Source organism: Heterocephalus glaber, unplaced genomic scaffold, assembly GCF_053883595.1.
Source record: "Heterocephalus glaber isolate CG9 unplaced genomic scaffold, H.glaber_assembly_v1.0 deba00001600, whole genome shotgun sequence".
Lineage (NCBI taxonomy): Eukaryota > Metazoa > Chordata > Mammalia > Rodentia > Bathyergidae > Heterocephalus > Heterocephalus glaber.
This window is the reverse complement of record NW_028258372.1, coordinates 21,258,167-21,283,203: the sequence shown is the minus strand read 5'-3', so window position 1 is coordinate 21,283,203 and position 25,037 is coordinate 21,258,167. Positions and strand designations below refer to the sequence as shown.

General features: G+C 37.5%; 1 protein-coding gene across 4 annotated transcripts in view; it reads right to left on the bottom strand.

The window, feature by feature from the left end:
- Positions 1-25,037, bottom strand: part of Rgl1 (ral guanine nucleotide dissociation stimulator like 1) — a 306,410-nt gene that overhangs the window by 173,239 nt on the left and 108,134 nt on the right. For all 4 annotated transcript variants that reach the window (XM_004862803.4, XM_087194427.1, XM_004862805.4 and 1 more), the window contains one exon: positions 2,029-2,192. In XM_004862803.4, coding sequence (XP_004862860.2) covers positions 2,029-2,160 — 132 coding nt within the window. In that variant the 5' untranslated portion in view covers positions 2,161-2,192. The remainder of the gene's footprint in view (positions 1-2,028; positions 2,193-25,037) is intronic.

The window sequence follows — 25,037 nt, the reverse complement described above, 5'->3', positions numbered from 1 at the left end:
CATGTATCCACCTAAAAAATTCAGCTAATGACTATTCACATGGAAAAACTTTTACATACGGGAATTTATAAGCATGTTCAAAACAGTATAACTTCCCTAAGTTTTCTCCTGCCTTTATTATTATTATTACTATCATCAATCATAATCATCACATTATGTTAAGACTATTCTGCTGTTATATACATAGGAAAATAAAATTGCAAACTGAGGACCAGAAGACCTAGACAATCATCCAAGCTAATGAATATCACCCAGAAAGGTCTACCAGAAACTGACTGTTGGTCTTTCCAGTACCATTTACTAAATGTTCTGTGTTTTCTTTATTGCATATCTATGCCACATTGTCTTAAAGTTCTTGTTTCTGTAACTCTCTGAGATTCAATTCAGGTTCAGAGCAGATAAGATGAACAAATCCCAACCTCAGTAAAGTCAAGATTTTCCCACACTCAGGTTAACAGCTCCATTCTCTTGTCCAGTCTCCCTCCTGCAGCTCTTCATTCAATTATGCCTATAGGGCAATGGTTCTTCAATTCTTACCATTATTTCTGAATTTACTTCAAATACATAACAACAGTAAAAGACAAGAATAAGAAGAACTTCTCACACACACAGAACTACTAGCATTTGATATAATTCAAATGAAACTTCAATAATATGCTTGAAAGAGAAGAGTCTCAGAAGAGCATCCCTGAGAGAGAAGGCAGGAAGAATACTCTCAGCTATCCAATTGGTGAGGCTAAAGAGTAGATTACATGCATATGAGCCTCAGATCTTTTCTTTTTCTTTTTCTTTGAGACAAAGTCTCTCTATGTAGTTCAGGCTGGCCTTGAACTCACTGTGTAGCCAAGGCTGGCCTCGAACTCTCCACAGTCCTCCTACCTCAGTCTCTTGAGTGGTGGGACTACATGTATGTGATTCCACACCCAGCTCAGATCATTATTTTTTTTTCTTAAATTCTTTTATTGGTATATTTTAGGTATACAATACATTTTCATTTATCATTGGGTGCTTGTACCTGTACATGATGCATCCTGGTTCTTATTTTTTCCCCATTTCCCTGCCCTCCCTTCACCCCCTCCACCCTTCCCTATTTACAAAGACTTTGTTTCCATTTTTTCCTTTTCTCATAATTTTTCCTTTCCCTTCTTTCTTTTCCCCTTCCCCTCCCCCTTCCCCTACCCCTTTGGACCTTTTCTTCCTATTTCAAATTATCAATTATTCATTTTAATCATTTTAATCCTTATTTACACTTTCAGTTTCTCACACCAGAGAAACTATTTGGTATTTACACGTGTGTCCTATTTAGTTCACTTAAAAGTATGGCCTCAATACCAATCCATTTAGCTATAAATATCTCTAGTTTCTCATTTTTTATGGCTGAGTAGTACTCCATTTTATATAAAAAAAATACATCTTCTTTATCCAGTTTCTAGTTGATGTGCACTTGGGCTGTTTCCAAGCTTTAGCTATTAGAAACTGTGCGGCTATAAACATGAGTGGCACTTATATTGCTGTGGTATGATTCTTTTAATTCTTTAGGGAAGATACCCAGCAGGGGAATAGCTGGGTCAAATGGGACCTCTAGTCCTAGTTCTTTGAGGTATCTCCGCACTGATTTCCACAGTTGCACCAGATTGCACTCCCACCAACAATGGAGAAAGGTTCCTTTCTCCCCACACCCCCATCAGCATTTGTTATTGGTTGATTTCTCAATAGCAGCCATTCTTTCTGGAGTGAAGTGGCATCTCAGTGTTGTTTTCATCTGCATCTCTCGAATGACCAGTGATGTTGCATCAGATCATTATTTTTTAAGGTCCAGCCTGATGTGGTACCTCCTTTGCCCGAATCACTGTTTTCATCAATGTCCAAGGGACACATCTCTGATTCTTGTTCTCCAGTCATAGCTGTGCATATGGCTCCAAAATAGACCTGCAAACTGGTCCCTTGTGGAGATTACACTAAGAATTATAGTCTCAGGTATGAGCAAATTCATCATTGCACCAACTGTATCATTTAAAATTGTCTTACCTCCTCCGTCTTTAAAACTTCCCATATTCGAGCATGATCTTCCACCACCCAGTGTCCTGTGCTTTCTACCTTGGTGGAAAGTTTGAGTTTAGGTACCTCTTGAATAGGCTCTTCCACAAGCTTCCCCTCCATCTTGAGAGAGGTGGGCAGGAGGCATTACGGATCTGTATAGAAGAATAAAGTGGGGTCCAGGTTAAAACCTTAACGTAAAAAGAGATATGACAGCAAGTGATTGTGCTCAACTTTTGAATAATGAGACCATAGAAGACCATATCACAATAGGCAACTCTTATGCCTACTTTTTATATTCTAAATGTTAATAACTGGTAGTTCAGTGCAGACTTCGGCAAGTAAAAGGGCACATCTTGATGACAAAGTAATATAAATTTTAAGGCAAAGCAAAAGTATCACCTGCCTATTGCATCTGTTTACCATTTTGCTCTGCCCTCCTCAGGAAGAGAAATGGACTGTGGTGGATGTAAGGGAAGTCTGAGTGATCTTATCATATGTCCATGCTGTGTGGTCAGGTGGAAGAAACACTGGCAATGCTGTCTGAAGTTTTCAGACATCTACTATCCACTTAGGCTCCATGCTAGGCAGACATGGATAATTCAGTAGTTTGCTTCTTATATCTAAGAAGCTTAAAGCCTCTGGGCAGAAAGGTGGTAAACAAGTATTAACAACATGACATACTTAGTATGTGAAATCCCACAATAATCATGTTTCCAAACTGCAAAAGAGGGTTGGGGCATGGCTCAGAGGTAGTGCACTTGTCTGTATTCCTGAGGCCCTGGTTCAATCCCCAGCACCAGAGGGAAAAAACTGCAGTGGCAACAAAGAAGATTCCTTTTGACATTTACAGGCTATTCTGCTTTCTGGGTCTTCAGTTCAACATCAGTCGCCATGAAACAACATTCAAAATTTGATACTAATGTCTTCTCTGTTGGCAACTTTCCATGAGCTACCAAAGAAGGTTTGCTTAGAATCTCATCCTCTCCTGCCTGGTTCAGCACCACAATGTGAAGCAGTCTCCTTGCCTCCGAGTCACCTTGAACCTATCCTCCTCAGGTTAATTGTTATAAAAAGCAAGTCTGTTAATGATGTTCTGCCTGCCTGAAACTTTCTCTTGAGACTAAAATCCAAGATCCTTCACATGGCATAGAAACCTTTTGTGTCTGACTTCTTCCACCTCCCTCCATCCATTTCATGTATGCACTGCTGCCTCCTCAGCTACTCTGCTTCAGCCTTTTCCAAGGACTTATACATCCTGCACCTTTACTCCTTGTGATTCGTCCTCTCCAACCCGCTCCCCTCTCTTTTGTTACTCTATGTACGCTGGACAGACTTCCATTGTGTCAACTACAACACTTTATTTGCTTTGAACTCCATTTCTACCTTCTAGTCTTATAAGCATATGGAGACTAAAGACGGTGTCATATACCAAAAAAAATACTAAATAAATGTTTCATGAACACATTAATTCAATCGCTTCAATTGGGAGAATATAATGAAAAAGAGAGCAGAATCTAATATAATCAAATAACAATTGTAAAAGTCAAGTTATACCTTCCTTTTAACTTTGTTAGCATAGTGGGCTAAGTTCTTCATAAGAAAGAGACTAGACTAATCATTCATCATGTATCACCAAGCAGCTAATACTTCAAGATAGAATTGCTCAGCTCAGTGGTTCCGCTGCCTGCCTCGCAAGCACAAGGTCCTGAGTTCAATCCCCGGTACCAAAAAAAAAACAAACCAAGATAGAATTGCTCATATCTTACAACAGAACTGTTTTCATGGAAATGTCTTCAGGGAATTGAACATGTTTGCAAAAAGTGGGTCTTATGCTCATATAACCCACAGTCCAAATAAAACAGTGGAAAGTGAAATCAACACAAGGGGCAGAGGTGAGAGGTCAGGGGATTTGAGACAACTGTCTTCTGCAGGAGTTGGCACCTCACATGCTCCATCTGCAAGCCATGGAGAGCAGAACACCAATGAGGAAACTGATAAGCAGAGCTCTCATGAAGTACTTAGAAACACAGAGCACTTAATATGCTCCCATTAGTAATCAGGAAGCAGAACCCACATGATTAATGAGCAAAATTCTTCTGAGTGGACACACTAATAAATGATGCTGACACAAACATACGAGGAACTAAATAAAGCAGAGTCATGTGGAGATTTCTAGCCAAAGAAAAAAGGAAATTAAAATAAACAAGCAAGATGGAAAAAGGCCAGATTAGTAGGGAAGGAAATTCCATTGTTGTTACTGGAGATAATACTGTAAACAATAAATAATAAATCAAAACAAAGTGGGAAAACTACATAAAATGGTTTGGGTTGTATTCTTCATATATCGTAGAAATGCAACTGGATAAAATAGACAAATTACAAAAACTCAGCACAAACAATGGAACATCTGTAAGCCTAATGTATCCCAGCAACCCCATAGCTCTTCCTCTACTGTCTGCCCACAGCTGCTCTCTCATTTCCACAGTGTGGGTGAAAGCTGGCAATTTTTCAGTGCCAGATTGAACTCTACTGAATAGTGACTTCCCACAGACTGCTCCTTGTCCTGTTTGGGAAGAAGACTCAAAATTGCAGACAGTTCCAAAGCATCCAGAAAACCAGAGATAAATCAAGAGGCAGCGAGCACTTACAAGGCCCTTCAAGCATTTTGAGTTCCTCCACCCCATGGACACTTGAAGTCTTCTTGGTCATCCTCAGTACATCTCCTTACTTTAAAAAATGATCCTATATACAATATATGTTGGGCTTCCAGTGTGCTAGGCATTGTCCACATGATCTCTATCCTGCAAAATAACCCTACAAGGTAGATACCACTATTTTACAATAATAGGAAAATAAGATTCAGGGAGGTGAAGTAAATTAACTACACTGTTAGAAATTTGTAGAATTTCCAGATTCATTCTATCCCTCCCAGGTCAGCTGAAAGGGCCTCTGGCTCCATCCACTTCCCCATCACTGGTGGAATGGTGTCCCTTCCTGGGCCCTAGAGTTAGTGTCAGGGTCTCCACTAACTGACACAACACTGCCCCCTTGAGAGATAGTCACACCTGATGAGCTCAAAGTTAAGGGTAGGCTAGAGATAGGGATGGACCTTTGTACTGCCATCTCAACTTCTGATCCCAGCAGGCATTATGGGTGTATGAAGTGTACAGCCACCCAGCACCCTCTGCTCAGAAGGGCCCCATGCTTGGCTGAATGCTCTGCTGTCTTTGTCTCGAACTTCTTAATTTTTGCAAATGGGACCCTGCAGTTTTGTTTTGCATTAGGCCCCACAAATAACATACCCAGTCCTGCTGTGACTTGTCTTTTCCTTGTCTGAAGTTCCATGTCATATTTTTTAACAATTCATGCATTATAAGTTTTACTACCAATTCTCTTTAAAAGAGTGAGAAGTCTATATGGTAGAGACATTTTTTGTTGAAACAGGAGGCACATATAGACCTTCATCTGTCTCTGAGGTACTGTGTGTCTCAGAACTGAACTACTGCTTTATTTTTTAAGGCACATGGACAAGGCTTACAAGTTAACCTCCACAAAAATGCCACCAACATGAGCCCACTTGACAGTACCTCAGACAATATAAAATCACTGTCAACTGAAAGACAGAATCTTTTGTTCAGGGTAAGAATGAGCCTTTTAAAAGCTCTTTTGCAAATTAATTTTTAAAAAAACAAATCCTAAAACACCTGAGACCCAAAGCAGAATGATTTTTATAAAATGCTGAATAGTCAGATCAGCCTTAAGATAGAAGCTGGGTAGGAAAAGGAATCTGGGTGTATATAAAGGCAACAATCTGATCAAAAACACAGAAGCAAAATTTTTCTCAAAAATTAAGATATAAAATTGCTTGAGACAGGCCGGGGATTTAGCTCAGTGGTGCTGCTGCCTGCCTCACAAGTGCAAGGTCCTGAGTTCAATTCCCGATACCCCCCCCAAAATTGCTTGAGAACTTTTTCCTGATAAAAAAAAATCGTGGCAGTACACTGTGTCTTCTTCATGAAGCAGAGGAGAAAAACTAAAACCAGAAAGATGAGTCTGATGGAATGAAAGAAAGTTGCTCTCCTTTGGCACAGAGAAATTATCTGCAGATGAGAAAAGCCACAACAGGATCTCTGAGGTCACTCTGTCTTCAAGTCTGAGAGCCCTAACATCTGCACCAGAGACGAGGGGGTTTTATTAGGAGCTTTTAGAGTTAAGTTACATCCAAAGATCAGTCTAATGAAATTGCATAGATTGAAGAAATTGATTGTAATTTAAAACTGGTAAAAAGATGCTGCTGCTGCTGCTGCTGCTGCTGCTGCTGATATGGTTATTACTGAGAAAATATGTATTTCCTTAAATAAAGGTACTTATTTAAAATTTACGTTCTTAATATTTCTATAGTCTCTTCAAAATATTCACTAACACTATGCTTGTGATACACTATAAATTATCTATAACATATACTTTTAATCTATTCTATTCTTTCAAAACTAATCACTGATTGGAGCTTGTAATTTCTTGCCATTGGTAAAAGATTATCCACAAGTCTTATGGATAAAATTTTTGAAACATAGCTTTGAAATAAGTTTTAGGCCACAGCTTCACTGAAGTCTGTATTTATTTTATTAACCTCATGCTGGACTTTGATAAATCAATTTGTACTTTACTGAATTTGACTTTCTTTCCTATGATAATAAATAGTGGATGAGATATCCCTCATAAATTATTATCTTTTTTTCTCCTCCCTCTCATCTTTAAATATTTTTGGAAGGAAAAAAAGTGTTAGTATTCAGAACTTTCCTGGAATGGTTTGGTGTTTCTTGTCTGCATCTATCAGGGCCATGCTTTTCTCTGGTCCTCCAAAGTCTATTACATGTGTCAATAATACAGTATTTCTGCTTTGTGCCCTTTATGCACATAAACTTTTTACTTCCACTTGGAGAAATATTTTTATTTTAAAAATTCAACTCAGACTTCTTCTAATCTGGAAAATGTCTGGCATTTTCCCTGTTTCAGTCCCTTCCCAAAATTATTTGTCTTTCTGCCATTTCTTTTCTCCTACCTTCTCTCTTCCTCATGCTTCTCCCTAATAAACTGAGGTCCTGCCCAGACAAGATAGGTTTGTTTATTTCCTACTATTTTAACTCTTCCAACATCAGAAATAGTCTTTGTATTTTAGTTTCACTTAAAGGTTCAGAATTGATGCAGAGAGAAGTGAAATTCAAGCCAGAAAATGATTCCAAATCATGAAGCTATATTTAATTCTCTATATAACCCTTGGACAAGCCAGTTCACCTTTTTTAAGCTCAGTATCCTTGTCTTTCATAAGAATAGATAAACTACAAGGCTGCTGAGGCTCCTTACAGTTATAAAACAAGAGATTCCCCTTCCCCAAAATGTGAAAACAAAACTAACATATACTGAATTATTTTTCCAGTAAATCTGATGGATTTATACTGCTAAACAAAACCGTGAAAGGTTGTGATTTCTGTAGGTCAATCTTACATTGTGCTTATTCCCACATTATACATTCATTATTCAAGTGTAAAACAAGCAGTATGGTATTTTAATAGCCCCTTGACCTCCAAGGATATATCTGAGATTTGACAATTCAAGTACAACCTCAAACTCTCAGTCAACAATAAGTTTGCTGCAGCTTTATAAAGCTGGTGTTTGGACATCCTTGCCAAAAGAGGCAATTTACCTATATTGTACTCTGCACATTGCTCTCTCTGCTTTCAGCAACTTACTCTGACCTCCCCTGACTGCCAGCTCTCTGAGAGCAAGACAGAACATAAATTTATTATACTGCTTCAGTTTTTAAAAAGTCCATCATGCTTTTAAAACAAACATTTTCAAATTTAAAAATACTAGAATAAGAGAGTAAGCATGCACTATTATGACATATTTTGGAATAAATGTCAATCATGGGGCAACCATTTTCAAAGGAATTTTAATTAAGTAAAGATCCCACCAAATGTTGAGCCAGGTTGCACAATAGTGTCTGTGGAATAAGAACTGACTCCGAAAGCACCTGCTTCCTGATAAATTCAGAAATTTAAAGAAGTGCAAGACATTCTTACTTTATTCAAGTTGATATTGTTTAAAAGTTGGTCCAATTAGACTTAAGATTTTGTATACTTTTCCCCCTTCACTGATAGTATTTGACGGTTCTGAGTAGTCAAGAAAAAAACAAGAAAGACAAATCCAGATTGAAGGTGTGCTACTCTTTTGAACTTCCCCAGAGAAACGTTGCTCTTTGCTCAGCAACTCGTGCAGAGACAGCCAAGCCCAGGAAGACAGCGGGGCACCCTTTCTCATCTCCATTCAGGGCAGCAGTCTGGTGACTAATCTGCAAAGACAGCCAAGGGGGAGGAAGAGGACACCTACACAACACAGACCTAGCTGGGGTCAGGAGGAATCCTCCAGTGTTCCAGAAGAGATATAAGAAATTCTAGGGGACTGGATTTTTTTATATCCTGAAATTTTAGCATGGTCAAAAGCTCAGGGATTATGTGGCTTGAAAGCTTAAAATGAGATAAAACTGTAAATCACATGACTGTCCCAGACTCAAATGTTTCACAATTCTGTAAACTCCGGCATTAACTGGCTGAATGAAAGCAAAATGCAACAGTCACTAGGGAAGCATCATCTAGTTCCACAGTCCCAGGCTAATGTTTATCTTCAAGTGGAAGAAAGTCAAGCTGATTTAGATGAAAATCATCCTTTAGGTCTCAACAATAATGACAACATGAGCAACATGACCCCTACCACAGTGCGTTCAGCATTTACCTTGCCAGGTACAGGGCTAGTACTTCAAAGCTTCACCTCTCCTCAGGACAGCCTCGAGAAAAACTCAGATCAAGAGAGACAAAGGAATAAGCTCCAGGGCTTCTCCCAAGAGCCTGATCTCAGAGCTCTGCCTCATCACTCCACTCTCCTGCTAGCCTCCAAGTCAGTGTTCCACTTCCAAAATAGCGTCATATAGATGTCAAAAACCTGAATTCCCAAGAATCTGGACTCTTGAAAACATTCAGAGGTGGGCTTTGCATGGCAGCAATGCAAAAGTAGAAAAATGTTAGACTCAGAAAAGGAAATCTGTTGGATTTACCAGTTAATACACTGAATTATTTTAACTAAATAGACTGGCCCTTCCGTGTTTCAGGTTAAAGAGGAGTCTATTCTCATTCTTCTATAAACAGAAGTCTATTCTACTAAATTATAGTCACTATTAGGACATAGCAAAATGGCAGGTGTGGGTGGGGAGAAATCTCAAGAAAACACTTCTGAGAGCAGCACATAGGGTGAGCTGGTTCTGGGCCAACCTTATGCTCATTCACAGTCTCAAAGTAGTAAGAACATCATCATTTTCACATATACCATACACTGCTAGGTACCATTTCTCCTTTCACTTGATCAGATGATACCTTATCCCACAGAGGACCCTGATTAGTGTCACACGGTAATGATGTAGTTAGTGTTGCTGAATACCCTGACACTCATTTGCTAAACTAACTAGGTGCAAGAAGCTTTATTTTTTATTTTTATTTTCATCTAAACATGTTGTTCTTTTCCTGACCTTGATGTCTGGGATAGAAATAAATTTCTATGAGTGGTGCTAGGCCAAGGAACTGGGTCCAGCATTTACTCAACATGGAGGTTGGGACCTGTGGCTTGTGCTGGAGTGAACTAATACCAAATCATGTTTGTAACTTTCTTTTCAACTTTTTGAATCTATATCTGGTGTTATTGTTATTTTTTGGATTTTTTTAAAGACAAGGTCTCACTATGTAATTCAGGCTGGCCTTGAACTCAAGGTGATCCTCCTGCCTCAGCCTCCCAAGTGCTGAGTTTATAGGCCTGTGCTACCATGCCCAGACTTTGGGTCTTAACTCCAAAGATCCATGTATGCCAGGCTGTGGCGCTAACAGGAGGTGGTATAAACTTTAAGAAATGGAGCCGAGGGAAAGGGACTTAGGTCAATGAGGACTTGTCCTTGAAGGGGATTTTGGGGACCTCAGCCCCTCCTCTCTTTTGTTTCCTGGCTGCCATGAAATGGACATTTTTGCATCACCACACACTTCCTGCCATGTTGTTCTGTCTCACCACAGGTCCAAAAACAATGAACCCAGTCTACCATGGACTGAAACTTCTGAAACTGTGAACCAAAATAAACTTTTCCTCCTTTAAGTTGATTATCAATGTTGCTCCATGACTTTGTCTCTTGCATAGATCTTCTGAGCTTATCTTCTGGTGGCCTGTGTGCCCTGTGGAGCAAAAAAGCTGTACTGTACAGAACTCTAAAAATACTTTCCTAAAGGCTTCAGCTTGCTGTAGCATAGTGACATTTTCAAAGTAAAGACTGTTATTTTAGTTATGTTCCTTTATGTGGGAGAAAAAACAATTCCTGCTTTGCTTGCGTGTGTGTGTGTGTGTATGCACACATGCATGTGCATGGGGGAGGTACTAGGGATTGAATCCAGGTCCTTCATGCTAAGCCACATCCCCAGTCCTTTTTTTTTTTTTTTGGTACCAGGGATCGAACTCAGGACCTTATGAGGCAGGCGTGACATCACTGAGCTAAACCCCTGGCACTTCAGCCCTTTTTTATTTTGATGGAGGGTCTTGCTAAATCACAAAGTTTCCCAGACTGGGGTTGAATTTGTGATCCTCCTGCCTCAGCCTGCTGGGACTACAGGCATGTTCCACCATGCCTGGTGCCTTTTTTTTTTGGCACCGAGGATCAAACTCAGGACCTTGCGCTTGCAAGGCGGGCACAGTGCCACTGAGCTAAATCTCTATTTGTCTTTTTGTAAACTCTATAAAAACACTGCACATTTTTTCTTACATTTTTTCTCTCTCACTCCAAGCTCTGCAAGGGTGTACTATACCACAGGGAATCCATCCAGCACTTGCGTGCATATTGGATGGGAGGCAGTTGTTAAATTTAACCTTCATACTCCATGAAGTATGAAACCCTCACATCATTTTGGAGTAAACCAAAGAAATCATTAAGCCTAAATGAAGCTATTGAAAACCAAACTGCCTTCTCAAATTTCAAACAGGTTTTCAAAACATGTTAGGAGACTGCTTTGCTGGGAAGAACTTGCTGGGGTAAATTAAATAGTTACTGAATTAGAATCTACTTTTTCTCTAAAACTGCAAATATTTCTAGCAGAGCCAAGCCTGGATTTCTCATTAGATCTTCAGAACAGCACCAGCTATCTATTACAGTCTTTTCAAAGGCTGCACTAAATGAGGTTGTGTACATCTGCCGGGCTTCTGTGTTTGATCCCAGATTACGTCTTCATTAAGGTTAAGGGTTAGAGTTTTGACGGACATTGCTGTGGTTTAATTGGCCCATTTTATCAGCTCCTTTTCCACATATATACAGTATTGATAGCCGAATTTGTGAAATGCCTCAATTTAGATACCAACAAATGAGAGATGGATGGAATGTGAGATTAGAATACTACAGTGGGTGTTGGTTTTAGTTTCAAAATCCAAATGAAATGCATTCCAGCATCTGTCTAATGGGGAAAAAGGACCGTTTCATTGCACCACAATTTCAATCCAAATGGACTGCAGTTTCCTTTCTCTTTCTTTTACTTTTCCCTCCATTAACTTTTACAGGACTTTCACTGTTTTCCACCTTTTTTCATTGCCACCCATTGACCTTGCTATTGTAAACCAAAGTAGAAACTGAATGAGACTCTGTTCTAGATTCAGGCTCCTTAGCACAATAGCAGTTGTACAAATATGAGATTTAGCATCCCTGACTTTCTAGCTGGGGGGAGGGAGGGCACAATGGACCAGTCTGATTTACTGCAACAAGATGGCAAACTTGCACATATATGACATGTCAGTTGATTAAATCTTACCCAGCACCACGCTGTGCACAAGAGGGAACAGGAACATTTTACTTCGCTATTCCATAACCATTATGCCAGGTATGAATATGGGGTAGTGCAAAGTAAGGGTAATAAGCGTGTGTCCTTTACTAACTGGTCTACCTATTGAGAGTTCTTAATCTTAATCACCGTGGAGTCCACAATCATATGAGAGATGCACTTCAAAATGAGAGGACAAGTGTTAGAGGAGAGATGTGTGCAAAGTGCACATTGAGAGCTCTGCGAGGTAAATATTAATTTCTTCTTAAGATGAAACTGAAGTTCACAGAAGTGATTTGCCCAAAGTCACACAGAAGAGTTCAAATTTGAAAACAGATCAGTCTGACTTGGAACAAATCTTTCCTTTTCACTCTGTTATGGCCTTTCAAATTTTTCACAGAATTATGGTCATGTAAAGTTTTGACTTTGTAACTTTCATGCAAAGAGAAATCCAAATTCTCTTTAATAAGATAGCAAGGAGAAAGGCCAAAAGGGTTATCTGAAATTTGTGCTCCCTATCTACCAAAGTTGAGTGTCAGCTGCTTCTATCTTCCTTCATAGTCCACTTTCACTCCCAACATTCTCTGGTGCCTATCTCTTTCCTTTGCCCTTCGAAAGCAAAATAAACAGTTTTCCACTGTTAAGAAAAAAGCAGCAGAAAATAGAGCAAAGATTTGACAGTCCTTTTTTTCACTTCTTATTCACATATGTAAATTTTTGCTACAAAATTATGGTGACCTATAAGTCTAATTATTTTTAAGCCTTCTTAAAAAAACAACATATGGAACCTATTACAGTATTCAATGACTTCTGCTTCTGCTCTGGACGATGGGTTTACGATTTACAGCTCATGTGAATTCATTTCTCGGGTTCATTGCTCCAATTGTGCTTGACATTCATTCTGAATACTTGAGAAGACTTAATTGTTAGTTTCAGCGTGGGCTGAAAAATGATTCACACACTAGTGAAATGTAAGTGGACTCAGAGTCGCAACTTCTATGCACTTACTCCATTTCTCCACTTCAGCCTGGAAAAGAGGTGTGGGGTTTCATATTTTACTTGTGTGCCTTTAAAAGGAAGTCCAGGCTCATTATCTTGTAAGTATAACATCATGGATAGGAGGAAGTATGGAGGAACAAGGTCCAAATAGTTTTGAAGTCTTACCTGAGAAATAAGTACATTGATTAAGTCAGCCTAGAAATCTGTCAACAGGCTGCCTGAGTGAAGGCTGATGAAATCTCTCTCTCCTTCCCTGTTTCCTTGCCATAGACCTCCAGAGTTGTTTAGATTCTATTCCAGTTCCTACTGGACCAATTAGTCAAAATTATGTTTTGTACTCTCCAAATTAAAATCTGGCAACACTAACCTTCCATGTATTTCAGGCTGACATAGAAGGTCTCACATAACCACAAAGGAAATTGAAATAGAAAGGCAGGGTTTTGGATACACTTGTGCAGTACATTAGCAGTGACATCAATTTTAAATGTTAGGAGGCCCTGATGATTTAGTCTGAGTCATTGAGCCAACCTAACACACTCACTCTTTTATCTTAGGGAGGAGAGGTCACAAGTTAAACTCCTTTGTGGCTGGTCAGATGATGTAAGCTCCTTCCTCTGAGACCAGGTTGGTTGGGACTTATAGAAGAGCACCCCTATCTCTTGGTTTTAGCCAGTTTTTGTAGGGGAAGGTGCTTTGTATTACAAAGTTTGCACCAAAAGAATTAAACCTTCCTTCTTTGAATGACAATGACCTTTGGGGAACCTTTTAGAGCTTTCAAAAATACAAACACCCCATTGGGGGACACATGTCCTAGGTTCCCCACCACTGCTCTAGGGCAATGTGCCACAGATGTTAAGAAAGCTTCACAAATATATTTATCCCAAAGTAGGGGGAAACACCTAGAAAATACAGTTCTGGGGAGGTGAAAGGAAGGGTCAATGAGCTTTCTCCAAGGTGAAGACAACTCCTCCCCTCCCGGTTCTGCAATGCTGCAGGCAACCAGATAGTTGCTCTTAGATTCAGTGAGTCTAAAATGGGTTGCACAAATCCCCTTTCACCCAAAACTACATACTGGTGGTTGGGGTGGGGGTGAGAGATTAGAACTTCAATTTGTATGTTTATCTCATTTCATCTGTTTTTTCTATTTTATGTATATTTTATAATGGATATAAATATTGGCTAATATTGCATGCACTTAATGTATAAATAATTAAATATATATTAGAAGATGCTCAAGAAATGTGTAGTGAGAAGTCAATTAAAACACTAAAAATCACTGCATTCCCCTCACTGAAAGTGTCTCCTCTACAGTCAGGAATAAGACAAGGGTATCTACTCTTACCACCCCTGTTCAATATAGCAATGGAAACTTAGCCAGGGCAATCAGGCAAGAGAAAGAAACAAAAGAGATGCAAAGAGGAATAGAAGTCAGATCATCCCTGTTTGCAGACAAGATAATCTTTCACAGAGAAGACCCTAAATACTCCACCAAAATAGGATACTCTTAGATCTAATAAACAAGTTTAGCAAAATGACAGGATACAAAGTCAACACACAAAATTCAGTAGCTTTCTTGTAACCAATAATGAACCCAGCAATGAAGAAATTAGGAAAACAATTCCACTCAAAACAGCTTTCAAACAAAAAAATACCTAGGAAAAGGTCTACTATCTAGAATCTATAAAGAACTTTAAAAAATCAGACATCCCAAATTTAAAGACCCAATCCAAAAATGGGCATCTGAAATGAACAGACATTTCTCAGACAAAGAAGTAGAAATAGCAAATAAACATATGAAAAAATGTTCAACATCACTGGTCATTCGAGAGATGCAAATGAAAACAATGATGAGATTTCACCTCACCCCAGAAAGAATGGCTGCTATCATGAAATCAACCAATAACATATGTTGGCAGGGATGCGGGGAAAAAGGAACCCTGCTCCACTGCTGGTGGGAGTGTAGACTGGTGCAACCACTGTGGAAATCAGTATGGAGATACCTCAAAGAACTAGGACTGGGAGTCCCATTTGACCAGGCTATTCCCCTGCTGGGTATCTTCCCCAAAGAATTAAAAGAATCATACCACAGTGATATATGCACACCCATGTTCATAGCAGCACAATTCATGAGAGCTAAAACTTGGAAAAAGCCCAATTGCCCATCAACTGGAGACTGGATAAAGAAAATGTGGGTTTTAAAAAAATAAAATGGAGTATTACTCAGCCATAAAGAATGAGAAACTAGAGACATTTATAGCTAAATGGATGCACATTGAGGCGATACTCTTAAGTGAAATAAATAGGACACACGTGTGTAAATACCGAACAGTTTCTCTGGTGTGAGAAACTGAAAGTGTAAATAAAGACTAAAAGGTATAATAGGTAATGTGAAATAGGAAGAAAAGGGGCAAAGGGGAAGGGAAAGTGGGAGGGGTAGGGGAAAAGAAAGAAGGGAATGGAATTAATATGAGAAGAAGAAAAAATGGAAACAAAGTCTTTGTAGATAGGGTGGGGTGGAGGGGTTGAAATGAGGGCAGGGGAAGGGGGAAAAAATAAGAACCAAGATGGATTATGTAAAGGTGCAAATTTCCAATGATGAATGTCATTATATTGTATACCTTCAAGATACCAATATAATTAATAAAAAAACCCCTAGGAACCAACCTAACCAAGAAGATGAAAGAATAATGAAAAGTAGAAAACATTGAAAAAAATTAAAGAAAAAATTAAAAAATAGAAAGACCTCCCTTGTTCATGGGTTGGAAAAACTAATATTATTAAAATGGCCATATTACCAAAAGCAATCTACAGATTCAGTGCTATTCCTATTAAAATACCAAAAACATTCTTCACAGAACTAGAAAAAAATCCTTTAAAAATTTGCATAGAAGAACAAAAGATCTAGAATAGCTAAAGCAATCCTGAGAAAAGAAAAAGAAAGGCTGGAGACAGCACAATACCAGATTTCAAATTATACTACAAAGCCATAGTAAAAACAAAAACCAGACAACAAAAAAACACAGTATGGTACTGGCACAAAAACAGACATGTAGACCAGTGGAACAGAACAGAAGACACAGAAACAAACTCCATGTACCTACAGCCATCTAATTATTCTCAAAGGGGCCAAATATACTGGAGAAAAGGGACTGGAGAAAAGACAGTCTTCTAAAGAATTGGTGCTGACTGAGAAAACTGGATAGCCACACACAGAAGACTGAAACTAGATTCCCACCTCTTACCTCATACTAAACTCAAATTAAAATAGATCAAAGTCTGGGCTGGGGATTTAGCTCAGTGGTTCTGGCACCTGCCGCACAAGTGCAAGGTCCCAAGTTCGATCCCCGGTACCCAAAAAAACCAAACAAAACAGATCAAAGTCTTAGATATTAGACTGGAAAAGTTAAAACTGATAGAAAAAAACAGGGGAAGCACTTGGAGCCAAAGGTACAGGTGAAGACTTTCAGACTAAGACCCCAGTAGCACAGGAAATAATATCAAGAATCAACAAATGAGACTACATCAAATTAAAAAGCATCTGCACACCAAAGGAAACAATCAACAGAGTGAAGAGTCAGCCTAAAAATGGGAGAAAATCTTTGCTAGCTACTCTTCTGATAGAGGGTTAATATCTACATTAAATAAATAACTCAAAAAATTAGGCCCCCGAAACAACTCAATCAACAAATGAACCAAACAGACACTTCTCAAAAGAAGAAGAACAGATGGCCAATAAGTATAATATGAAAAATGTTCACCATCTTCAGCCATTAGAGAAATGTAAATCAAAACTACACTGAGATTTCATCTCAGAATGGCTATCATCAAAAACACAAAAAAAGCAATGAATGCTGGGCCGGGGATTTAGCTCAGTGGTTCTGCTGCCTGCCTCGCAAGCGCAAGGACCCAAGTTCGATCCCCAGTACCCCCCCCCAAAAAATAATAAATGCTGATGAGGATGGGGAGGGCCTCCTACACTGTTGGTAGGAATGTAAAATAGTACAACCACTATGGAAATCAGTACAGAGATTATTTTAAAAAAACTAAAAATAGAAGTACCATTTGATTTAGATATACCACTCCTGGATATATTCCTGAAAGAATTAAAGACAGCATATTATCATGACACATGCATACGCATGTTTATAGCAACACAATTCACAATAGTTAACCTGTGGAAACAGCCTAGATGCAACCATGGGCTTTTTTTTCTATAAACATATATTGTTTTTCTTTTCTAAAATTACTTGTTAAATACAACATCAACTCTTTTTTATCTGCCTTCTTTCATTTAAAACATTTGAGATTCATCCATATTGTTACATATTTGAATAGTTTATTTCTTTTTATTGTGGTGTAATATTCCATTGTTAAATGTTTTGTCTGCATGTTCATCTGTTGATGGACATTTGTGTTGTTTCCAGTTTGGGATACTTTAGACAAAGCAAGAAGAACATTTGTATACAGCATTTTATGTGGACATATGCTTTTATTTATTTTGGATAAATACCTAAAAATGGACTTATTGGCTCATATGATAAGTGTACATTTAACTTTCTAAGAACCTACCAAAACTATTCTCTAAAATGGTTTCACAATTTTATACTCTCATTAGCGGTGTATGAGAGTTTCGGGTGCTTCATAAATTCACCAAGAATTGGTAATTTTAGTCTTTGATGGTTACGCTTATTTGCCAACCTGACTGACTTGAGAGCTGCCCAAGGGATTAGCAAAGCACTTCTGGATGTTTCTGGATGGCTCATGGAGATGAGGCCTTGGGTACTCTACATGGTCCCTGGCCCCTTCTTCTCTGGCACTGTTCTCTTGCTCTTGATTCCTGGCAGCCATGAACTAAGCAGCCATGAACTAAGCACCACACCCTTCTACCATGATGCTTCTTCACTGAAGCCAGCTGATCATGGACCGAAACTTCTAAAACTGTGAGTTAAATCAAACTCTCATGCTTTAAGATGGGGGTTTGGGGTATTTTGTACCAGCAACAGGAAGATGAATGGATATATTGTCTGTCAGTATATCTTCTTTGGTGAAGAGTATATTTAAATGTGTCCATTTGTACTGACTTTTTAATTGGTTCTATTAGTGAGTTGTAAGAGTTCTTTATATGCTCTGAATACTAACCCTTATTAACATAAAATATCATGTACTATACCCATTACATATATTGTATATTTTTCTCCCAGTCTGAAGTCTGTCTTTGCATTTTCTTTTTCTTACTGATATGAGTAACAGAAGTTTTAAATTTTTATGTGGCCTAATTTACAAACTTTTTCTTTTATATTCATATTTTTTGTGTCCCATCTATGGAATCTTCTTCTACTCAAAAGTTATTAAGGTTCTTATAGAAGTTTTATAGTTTTAGCATTTACATTTAGGACTATGATCCATTTCAAATTGACTTGTGTATGAGAAAGTAAGAATTGAAGTTAATTTTTTTATATACAATAGAAAGCAAGTTGTTCCAGAACACTTACTGAAAAGGTAATTCTTTTCATATTGAATTACCTTCACATCCTCATTGGAAACAATTTACCATATGAATATGGGTCTATTTCTGGACTCTCTTTTGTGTTTCATTAATCTATGTGTCTAAATTTATACCAAACACATTAACTTGATTACTACTGCATTATAGTGTTAAAGTCAGTTAGTGCAACTTTTCTTTGTTCTATTTCAAAATTGCGTGGGTTATACTAGGTATTTATATTCCCATTATAAATTTTATAATTAGCTTGTTTTTATCTGAGGGTAACTCATTTAGGTTTATCTATTCCATAGAAATTTTCAAAGAACCATTTTTTGTTTTATTGATGTTCTTTACTGTTTTCCTATTTGTTATGTTTTTCTTTTTGATTTCTGTTCCTTAATACTTATTTTCTAGTAAATTGGAAATTATTTGCTTATATTTTTAGTTTAAGGTAGAAGCTTCACCTATTATTCATTTTTATTTCCTTATATAAGCTTTTAAATCTATAAATTTCTCAAACATGAATATGTGTTCTCCTTTCATTCAGTCCAAAACATATTTTAACTTCCCTGTGATTTCTTTGAACTATCCATTATCTAGAAGTAAGCTATTATTTTTCAAATATGTTAGAATTTTCTAGGTATCTTTCCATTACTTATTTCTAATTTAAACTCTTTTCATTGGAACTTTTTTTCATTTCTGGAGACCTTCTTAATTGCTGAGCTATTTCATGTGTACTAGAAAAGTACATATTTTGTACTTGTTAGCTGAAGTGTTCTATAAATGCAAATTAGCTCAAGTTGGTTGAGAGGTTGTTTAAATCTTTCATATTCCTATTTATTTTCTATTTCTTCTATGAGTTACTGAAAGGAGTGATGAGATCTGCAACTATGAGTACAGATTTATCTTTTTTTGGATCTGTCAAGTGCTTAATAAATTTTGAAGTTCAGTTACTAGGTGAATACACAGGACTCACACTTTCTTCATTAGTTGACATCTTTCTTGTAAAATATCTATATTTATTTCAAGTAATAGTTCTTAGTCTGAGTTTATTTTTCTACTATTAATATAATTAAACAGCTTTATCTTTTCCCAACCTTCACCTTTTAACTTGTGTCTATATTTAAATTGATTTTTTATAGACACACAAAGTTGGTTTTTTTTTTAAATACGGTCTTTCAATCTCTGGCTTTTCACTGGAGAATTTAGACTATTTATATTTATTATAATTACTGATAGGGCTGTATCTAAGTCTACCATATTCTTGTTATTTTGTTATTTGCCCCATTTGTTCTTTGGGGTTTTTTTTTCCCCTATTTGCTTTCTTCTTTTATTATCTAGCTTTTGTTGTTGCAGTGCTTTGTTGTTGTTTTGCTGTGCTGAGGATCAAGCCACGTCCTTGCACTTAACAGCATTTTAAAATTCCATTTCATTCATACTCATTTATTAGCTATACTTTATTTTTAATGATTAATCTAGGATTTACAATATTATCTTTATCTAACATGTTTGCCTTGAAAAAGATCACACTATTTTGCATTGAATATAAAAAGTTTGCAATAATATACTTACATTTCACTCTCCTATTCTTTGTTATTGTCATACATTTTGCTTTTTCATGTTATAAATCCTACATATTGTTATTATTTTTGCTTTATGCAATCAGCTACCTTTTAAGAATTTTTAAAATGTTAGGAAGACTCTTTGATATTTACCCACATCTTTACAAATTTCAGAGTTCTTCATTCCATTTTTGTATAGAACCACATTTTATCAGGTATCACTGTCCTCCTGCTGGAAGAACTTCCTTGCATGTGTCTTCTACAGCACATGTCCTGGCCACAACTTTCATAGCTTTTCTTGGTCTGAAAAAGTCCTTACTTTCATGTTTGATAGGTATTTTTACTTAGTCTAGAATTTCTGTTCTCTTTTTTCTCTTCTGAAGAATCCAATTGACATGTTTGTTATTGCTGCTACAGATGTATCTACTTTTCTTAGTCATTTATGTCTGTGTGTAAGCATCATTTTAGATAGGTTCTATTATTAAGTCTTGAAATTTTTTTAATGTCTTTTATGTGGTTCTTTTTTTTGGAACTGGGGATCGAATTCAGGATCTTGCACTTGCGAGGCAGGCGGCAGAATCACTGAGGTAAATCCTCAGCCCCGTGGTTCTTTCAGTGAGTAAAATTTTCCTTTCAGATAGAAGTACTCTTTAGTTTCTTTTTATCTATTCTTTTCCTCACTGCATTCATATTTTTCTTTCAATCATTTATCATTTTGAGTGTATTTATAATACTATTTTCATGTCCTTGCTAATTCTATTATCTCTGTCATTTTTGGAGCTTTGTTATTGACTGACTTTTCTCGTGCCTAAGGATCACATTTTCCTGATTTTGCATGTCTTGTAATTTATCAAATGCTAACTGCTGTAAATTTTTCATTAAGTGCTAGATTTTAATTCCTTTAAAAACTGCTGCCTATTTTATTGACAGGCAATTATGTCTCTTGTGGATTAGTTTGAATCTTTTGAGGCTTATTTTAAAGCCTTTTAGTGTGTCTAGATTACCCTTTACTCTAGGGCTATTTTAACCCCACCACTAATAGTTGAGTCATACAAGGTCTCTAATGAATGTTCCATGGTTGGAATGAGATCTCTCTGCACTGGGTGGTAAAAACCAAATTTTTTCTGGCCCTTTGTGACCTCTGGGAATTGTTAAGCTTGCAAACACCTAATAATTTTTCTTTTCCAAGAGTTTCACCCTACACTTGTGCAGATTTCTATCTGGCCAAGACTCGGGCACCCACCTATAGGCAGATTCCTGGTGCCCTTTCCTAACAGAACAGCCTCAGTTCCTGTACTCTGTCTCACAAATTCTAGCCGCGTCGGCTCACTTGAATTCTAATCTCTATCTTCACAGCTCAGCAGAACATGGCTCTCTGTCTAGTTCCCACTCCATGCACCTGGTCTAAAGCTTCCAGAGGGAGAGGCCCAGGATAATCACTGCACTCAGGGATCACAGTCTTTTGTTAGCTGATGTCTGTATTCAAAGAGATGCATTTTTTGTAATTATTTCTAGAGGTTTTATGGAGTTTTTTGGTAGGAGATTGAGTAGCGACCCTCTTGTCCTTCATAGCTACAAGTGGAGATCTACGTAGTTGTGTTTGGTTGGGGAAAAACAACAACTGTATTTTTAAAGTTGTTATGTTATGTATAACAACTCTATATAGCATAAGACTATTTCAGAACACTTTTAAACAGCAAATCAATCAATGACATAAATCAACTAATATTTAAAGAAATTATAATTATCTCTGAACATCCAAAAATTGAGGAGTTAGTACTTTATTCCCAAAATGTAGTGAAATCCTATCAAGTCAGCTAAGGCTCATTTGTATTTAAATAATATCACTACTTTTAAGGACGTAAGTAGTTTTTCAATATTTCATATGAGAGCCTTTAACTACCTATTTTGCTCTTGGGAAATTGTTCTGACCATCAGTGTGAGCTTCCCTAATATCTTGTCATGATTCCTTGTCACCTTTTTTTTTTTTTTTTGCCAAATAACTTCTGTTATTTGCTGTTTGACCTATGTTGGGTGCAATGCTACATAATTTCAGGAAAAATCCTAGTTCTCCTGCCTACAGGCCAGCTATGTCATTTTGAGACATAATTCCATCATTGCCGCCCTCTCACCCCACCCAGTCACAACTGAGACCTCAATGGTCCAGTGATGCTGTGATGCTCCAGGACAAGATTACACCAGCTGAAGACATCCCGGGAGGAACAAAATCTCCATCTACTCAGTTCCTCATTGTTCTTGAATTGTTACACCTGGCTTCTCCCGATGTACTGAACTTTCCATCCTGAGTCATCTGTTATATTTGTTTCCCAATGTGCCGAATAAAAGGTGCTGCAAGCTCGGGGCTTCTGTCTTTGCCGCCCACAGCAGCACTGATCAGACCCAAAGCTCAGCTTCCTCTCAAAGACTCATTTTTCTACCTTTCCTGTATAATACGTTAATTCATCTTGTGCTGCTGTGGCTCACAGGAAACTAGGACTTACTGCAGAGGTTCTAGTAATGTCCCCTTTCCCTGTTCCCTAAAGACCTCTAAAATGTAGAGGTAATTTTCATATGAGAATACTAAATGTAAGATTTCCTATGGCCTTCGATGCCTTTCTAAACATTAAGTACTCCTCCAAACCTCAAGATTCATAATGATTAATTTGAGAAAAAACATTTTATGCTAAATATCTCTTAATTTCCACTGGAGACTGGTATTCCTCTTCCCAGTCCTCGGTGCCCTACACTTCTTGAACAGAACCATCCACCACAACTATGACACAACTAGTCCCAGCTTACACTTGGGCTAATTTCCAAACTGTTGTTTGGTTTTTGGGTTTTTTTTAATCCTGGTTGCCCAGAACTTGGAATCAATTTTTTGCACATGTTAGAGAATTTGTGACATATTTGATTACCTGTTAGATTCTGTTCAATATCCAGACCAGACTCTCATAAAGAAGGAAAATTGCCAAGCATATTTTCAGCACAAACTAATGACAGTAGACTGAACTTGTCTTCTTTTTATCACATACACTGTGAGGTGGTTCTTTGTGAACATAAAGACTGGAGTGATCCTGGCCTTGGAGTCAAGGATTGGGATAAAAATGGTGTCTCAATCAATTGCTACCCTTGTTCCATAGTTGGCCAAAGGGCAAAAGCACAAGCCGAACTTGCCACTGACTTTGTTCAGTATCTCTCCCAGATGACCCTCCTTACCCTCAAGGAACCTCTTTCACCACTGCAGGCTACTTGGTGTTTAGTAAATTAACTATAATCTCAAATTATACATTTGCTAATTTACTTGTTTATACTGTCTCCCACAGCAATAAATTAACCATGAGAGCAGAATCTATTTCAGTCATCACTAAGCCCCGGTACACAATCACTCTTCTAGCTTCTTGAAATTTTATTTCACCTTTGTAACAGAATTTTATCTGAATGCAAAATAGTTTTACATTTACAGGTGTTTTAGTATTTGACTGAGATACATTCTCAATTATTATTAGTTCATAATTGATGAAAACAAAATAAATACAGGTGCATTTTCATAAGTAACTATTAACATAAAAGTTTTGGGGGCTGTTTGTTTGTTGTTTGTTTTTACAGGCTAGGAATAAAACCCTGGGCCTCACGTATGCTAGGCAAACACTTTAACCCTGAGTTACATCTTCTGCCCTTAAAAAGTAATTTTTATTAGAAATGCATCTCTAAATGAGCTGGATGGAGAAAGTATTTTTCATATCTTGAATATCAATGACATATTTTTAAAAACTGTTTTGTTTGTTGTCCTACAGATTTTATACTTGGGACAATGAACTATAGACAATTCAGGCTCAGAAAGCAGTAGAGACCTTTCTTTGTAATAGGAAGAAGGGCAACTATGAAAAGGAAGATGAGACAGAAAACTAACAAAACTCCTTAATGGTAGATGTTCTTTGAGAATTTTAGGAACTCATACATATAAAAATTAAATATAGTTGATCCTTACCACTTGGAAAATCTTTATCTTCCCCAGGGGCACACACACTCGGGAAAGAAGACCGCTGAAGTATGATGAATTGCCTCCTATTGATCAATGCCTATGGCGTCCAGTGGATAATAACTTAGCCAACATAGGATCAAAGGAGACCCTAAACTTGGCTGCCATTTTCACTTGTATGAAGTATGGCAGGAGACAAGGTTTACTGCATTAAAGGACTTTCAATGCACTTGGGCAAAAAACTATCTGCCTTCACATGGAACATTTTATTTTAAAGAGAAATATAGAGCTATAAAATTCAAGAGCTAGAAGTTGGATGGACTAATTAAAAAAACAGTAGATTCTTAACTTATAATGTGAAAACTTATAATGTGAAAATAAAGTGTCAATAGCATCGGTTGCCTAATTATTTAAGCTGTTAATGACAGCACAGTATTCTAAAACTCACACATAAAAGATACAAACTTATGTTGTCTTCAGTGGTCCCCTTAACACACCATCATGGAAGACAGATGTATAAAAATCTATATATCAATCAGCCAAGGATTTAACTCAGTGGCACCACGCCTGCCTCACAAGTGCAAGGTCCTGAGTTCCATCCCCAATACCAGGAAAAAAAAAATCTATATATCAGTTCAATCTAAGGAACCCCACAAGTGGATTAACTCTTCAAAGCCCAATATCAGAAAAAGAACAAGATCAAATGAAGAATCTCTAGAATTTGAGATCTGGGAGGAATCTGAGAGATCATTCAAATACTTTCTTTTCCCAGTGAAGCCCACAGGGAGTAACTGGGCAACATCATAAAGACTGAGATTCAAATAAATGCAGCTCTGTCACTTATTAACTGTGTAACTTTAATTTAAGTGTTTCCTAACTTTCCTAAACCTTAGTTTCCTCATTCTCAAAATAAAAATAACCATACTCACTTAGCATAGAAGAATTAAACAAGATAAAATATATCTGGTTCAATAAATGTTAGTTTCTTTCCTGCAACAAAATCAGATCAGATGGGTCAGGGATTTAGCTCAGTGGTTTCACCGCCTGCTGCTCAAGCATAAGGACCCAAGTTCGATCTCTGG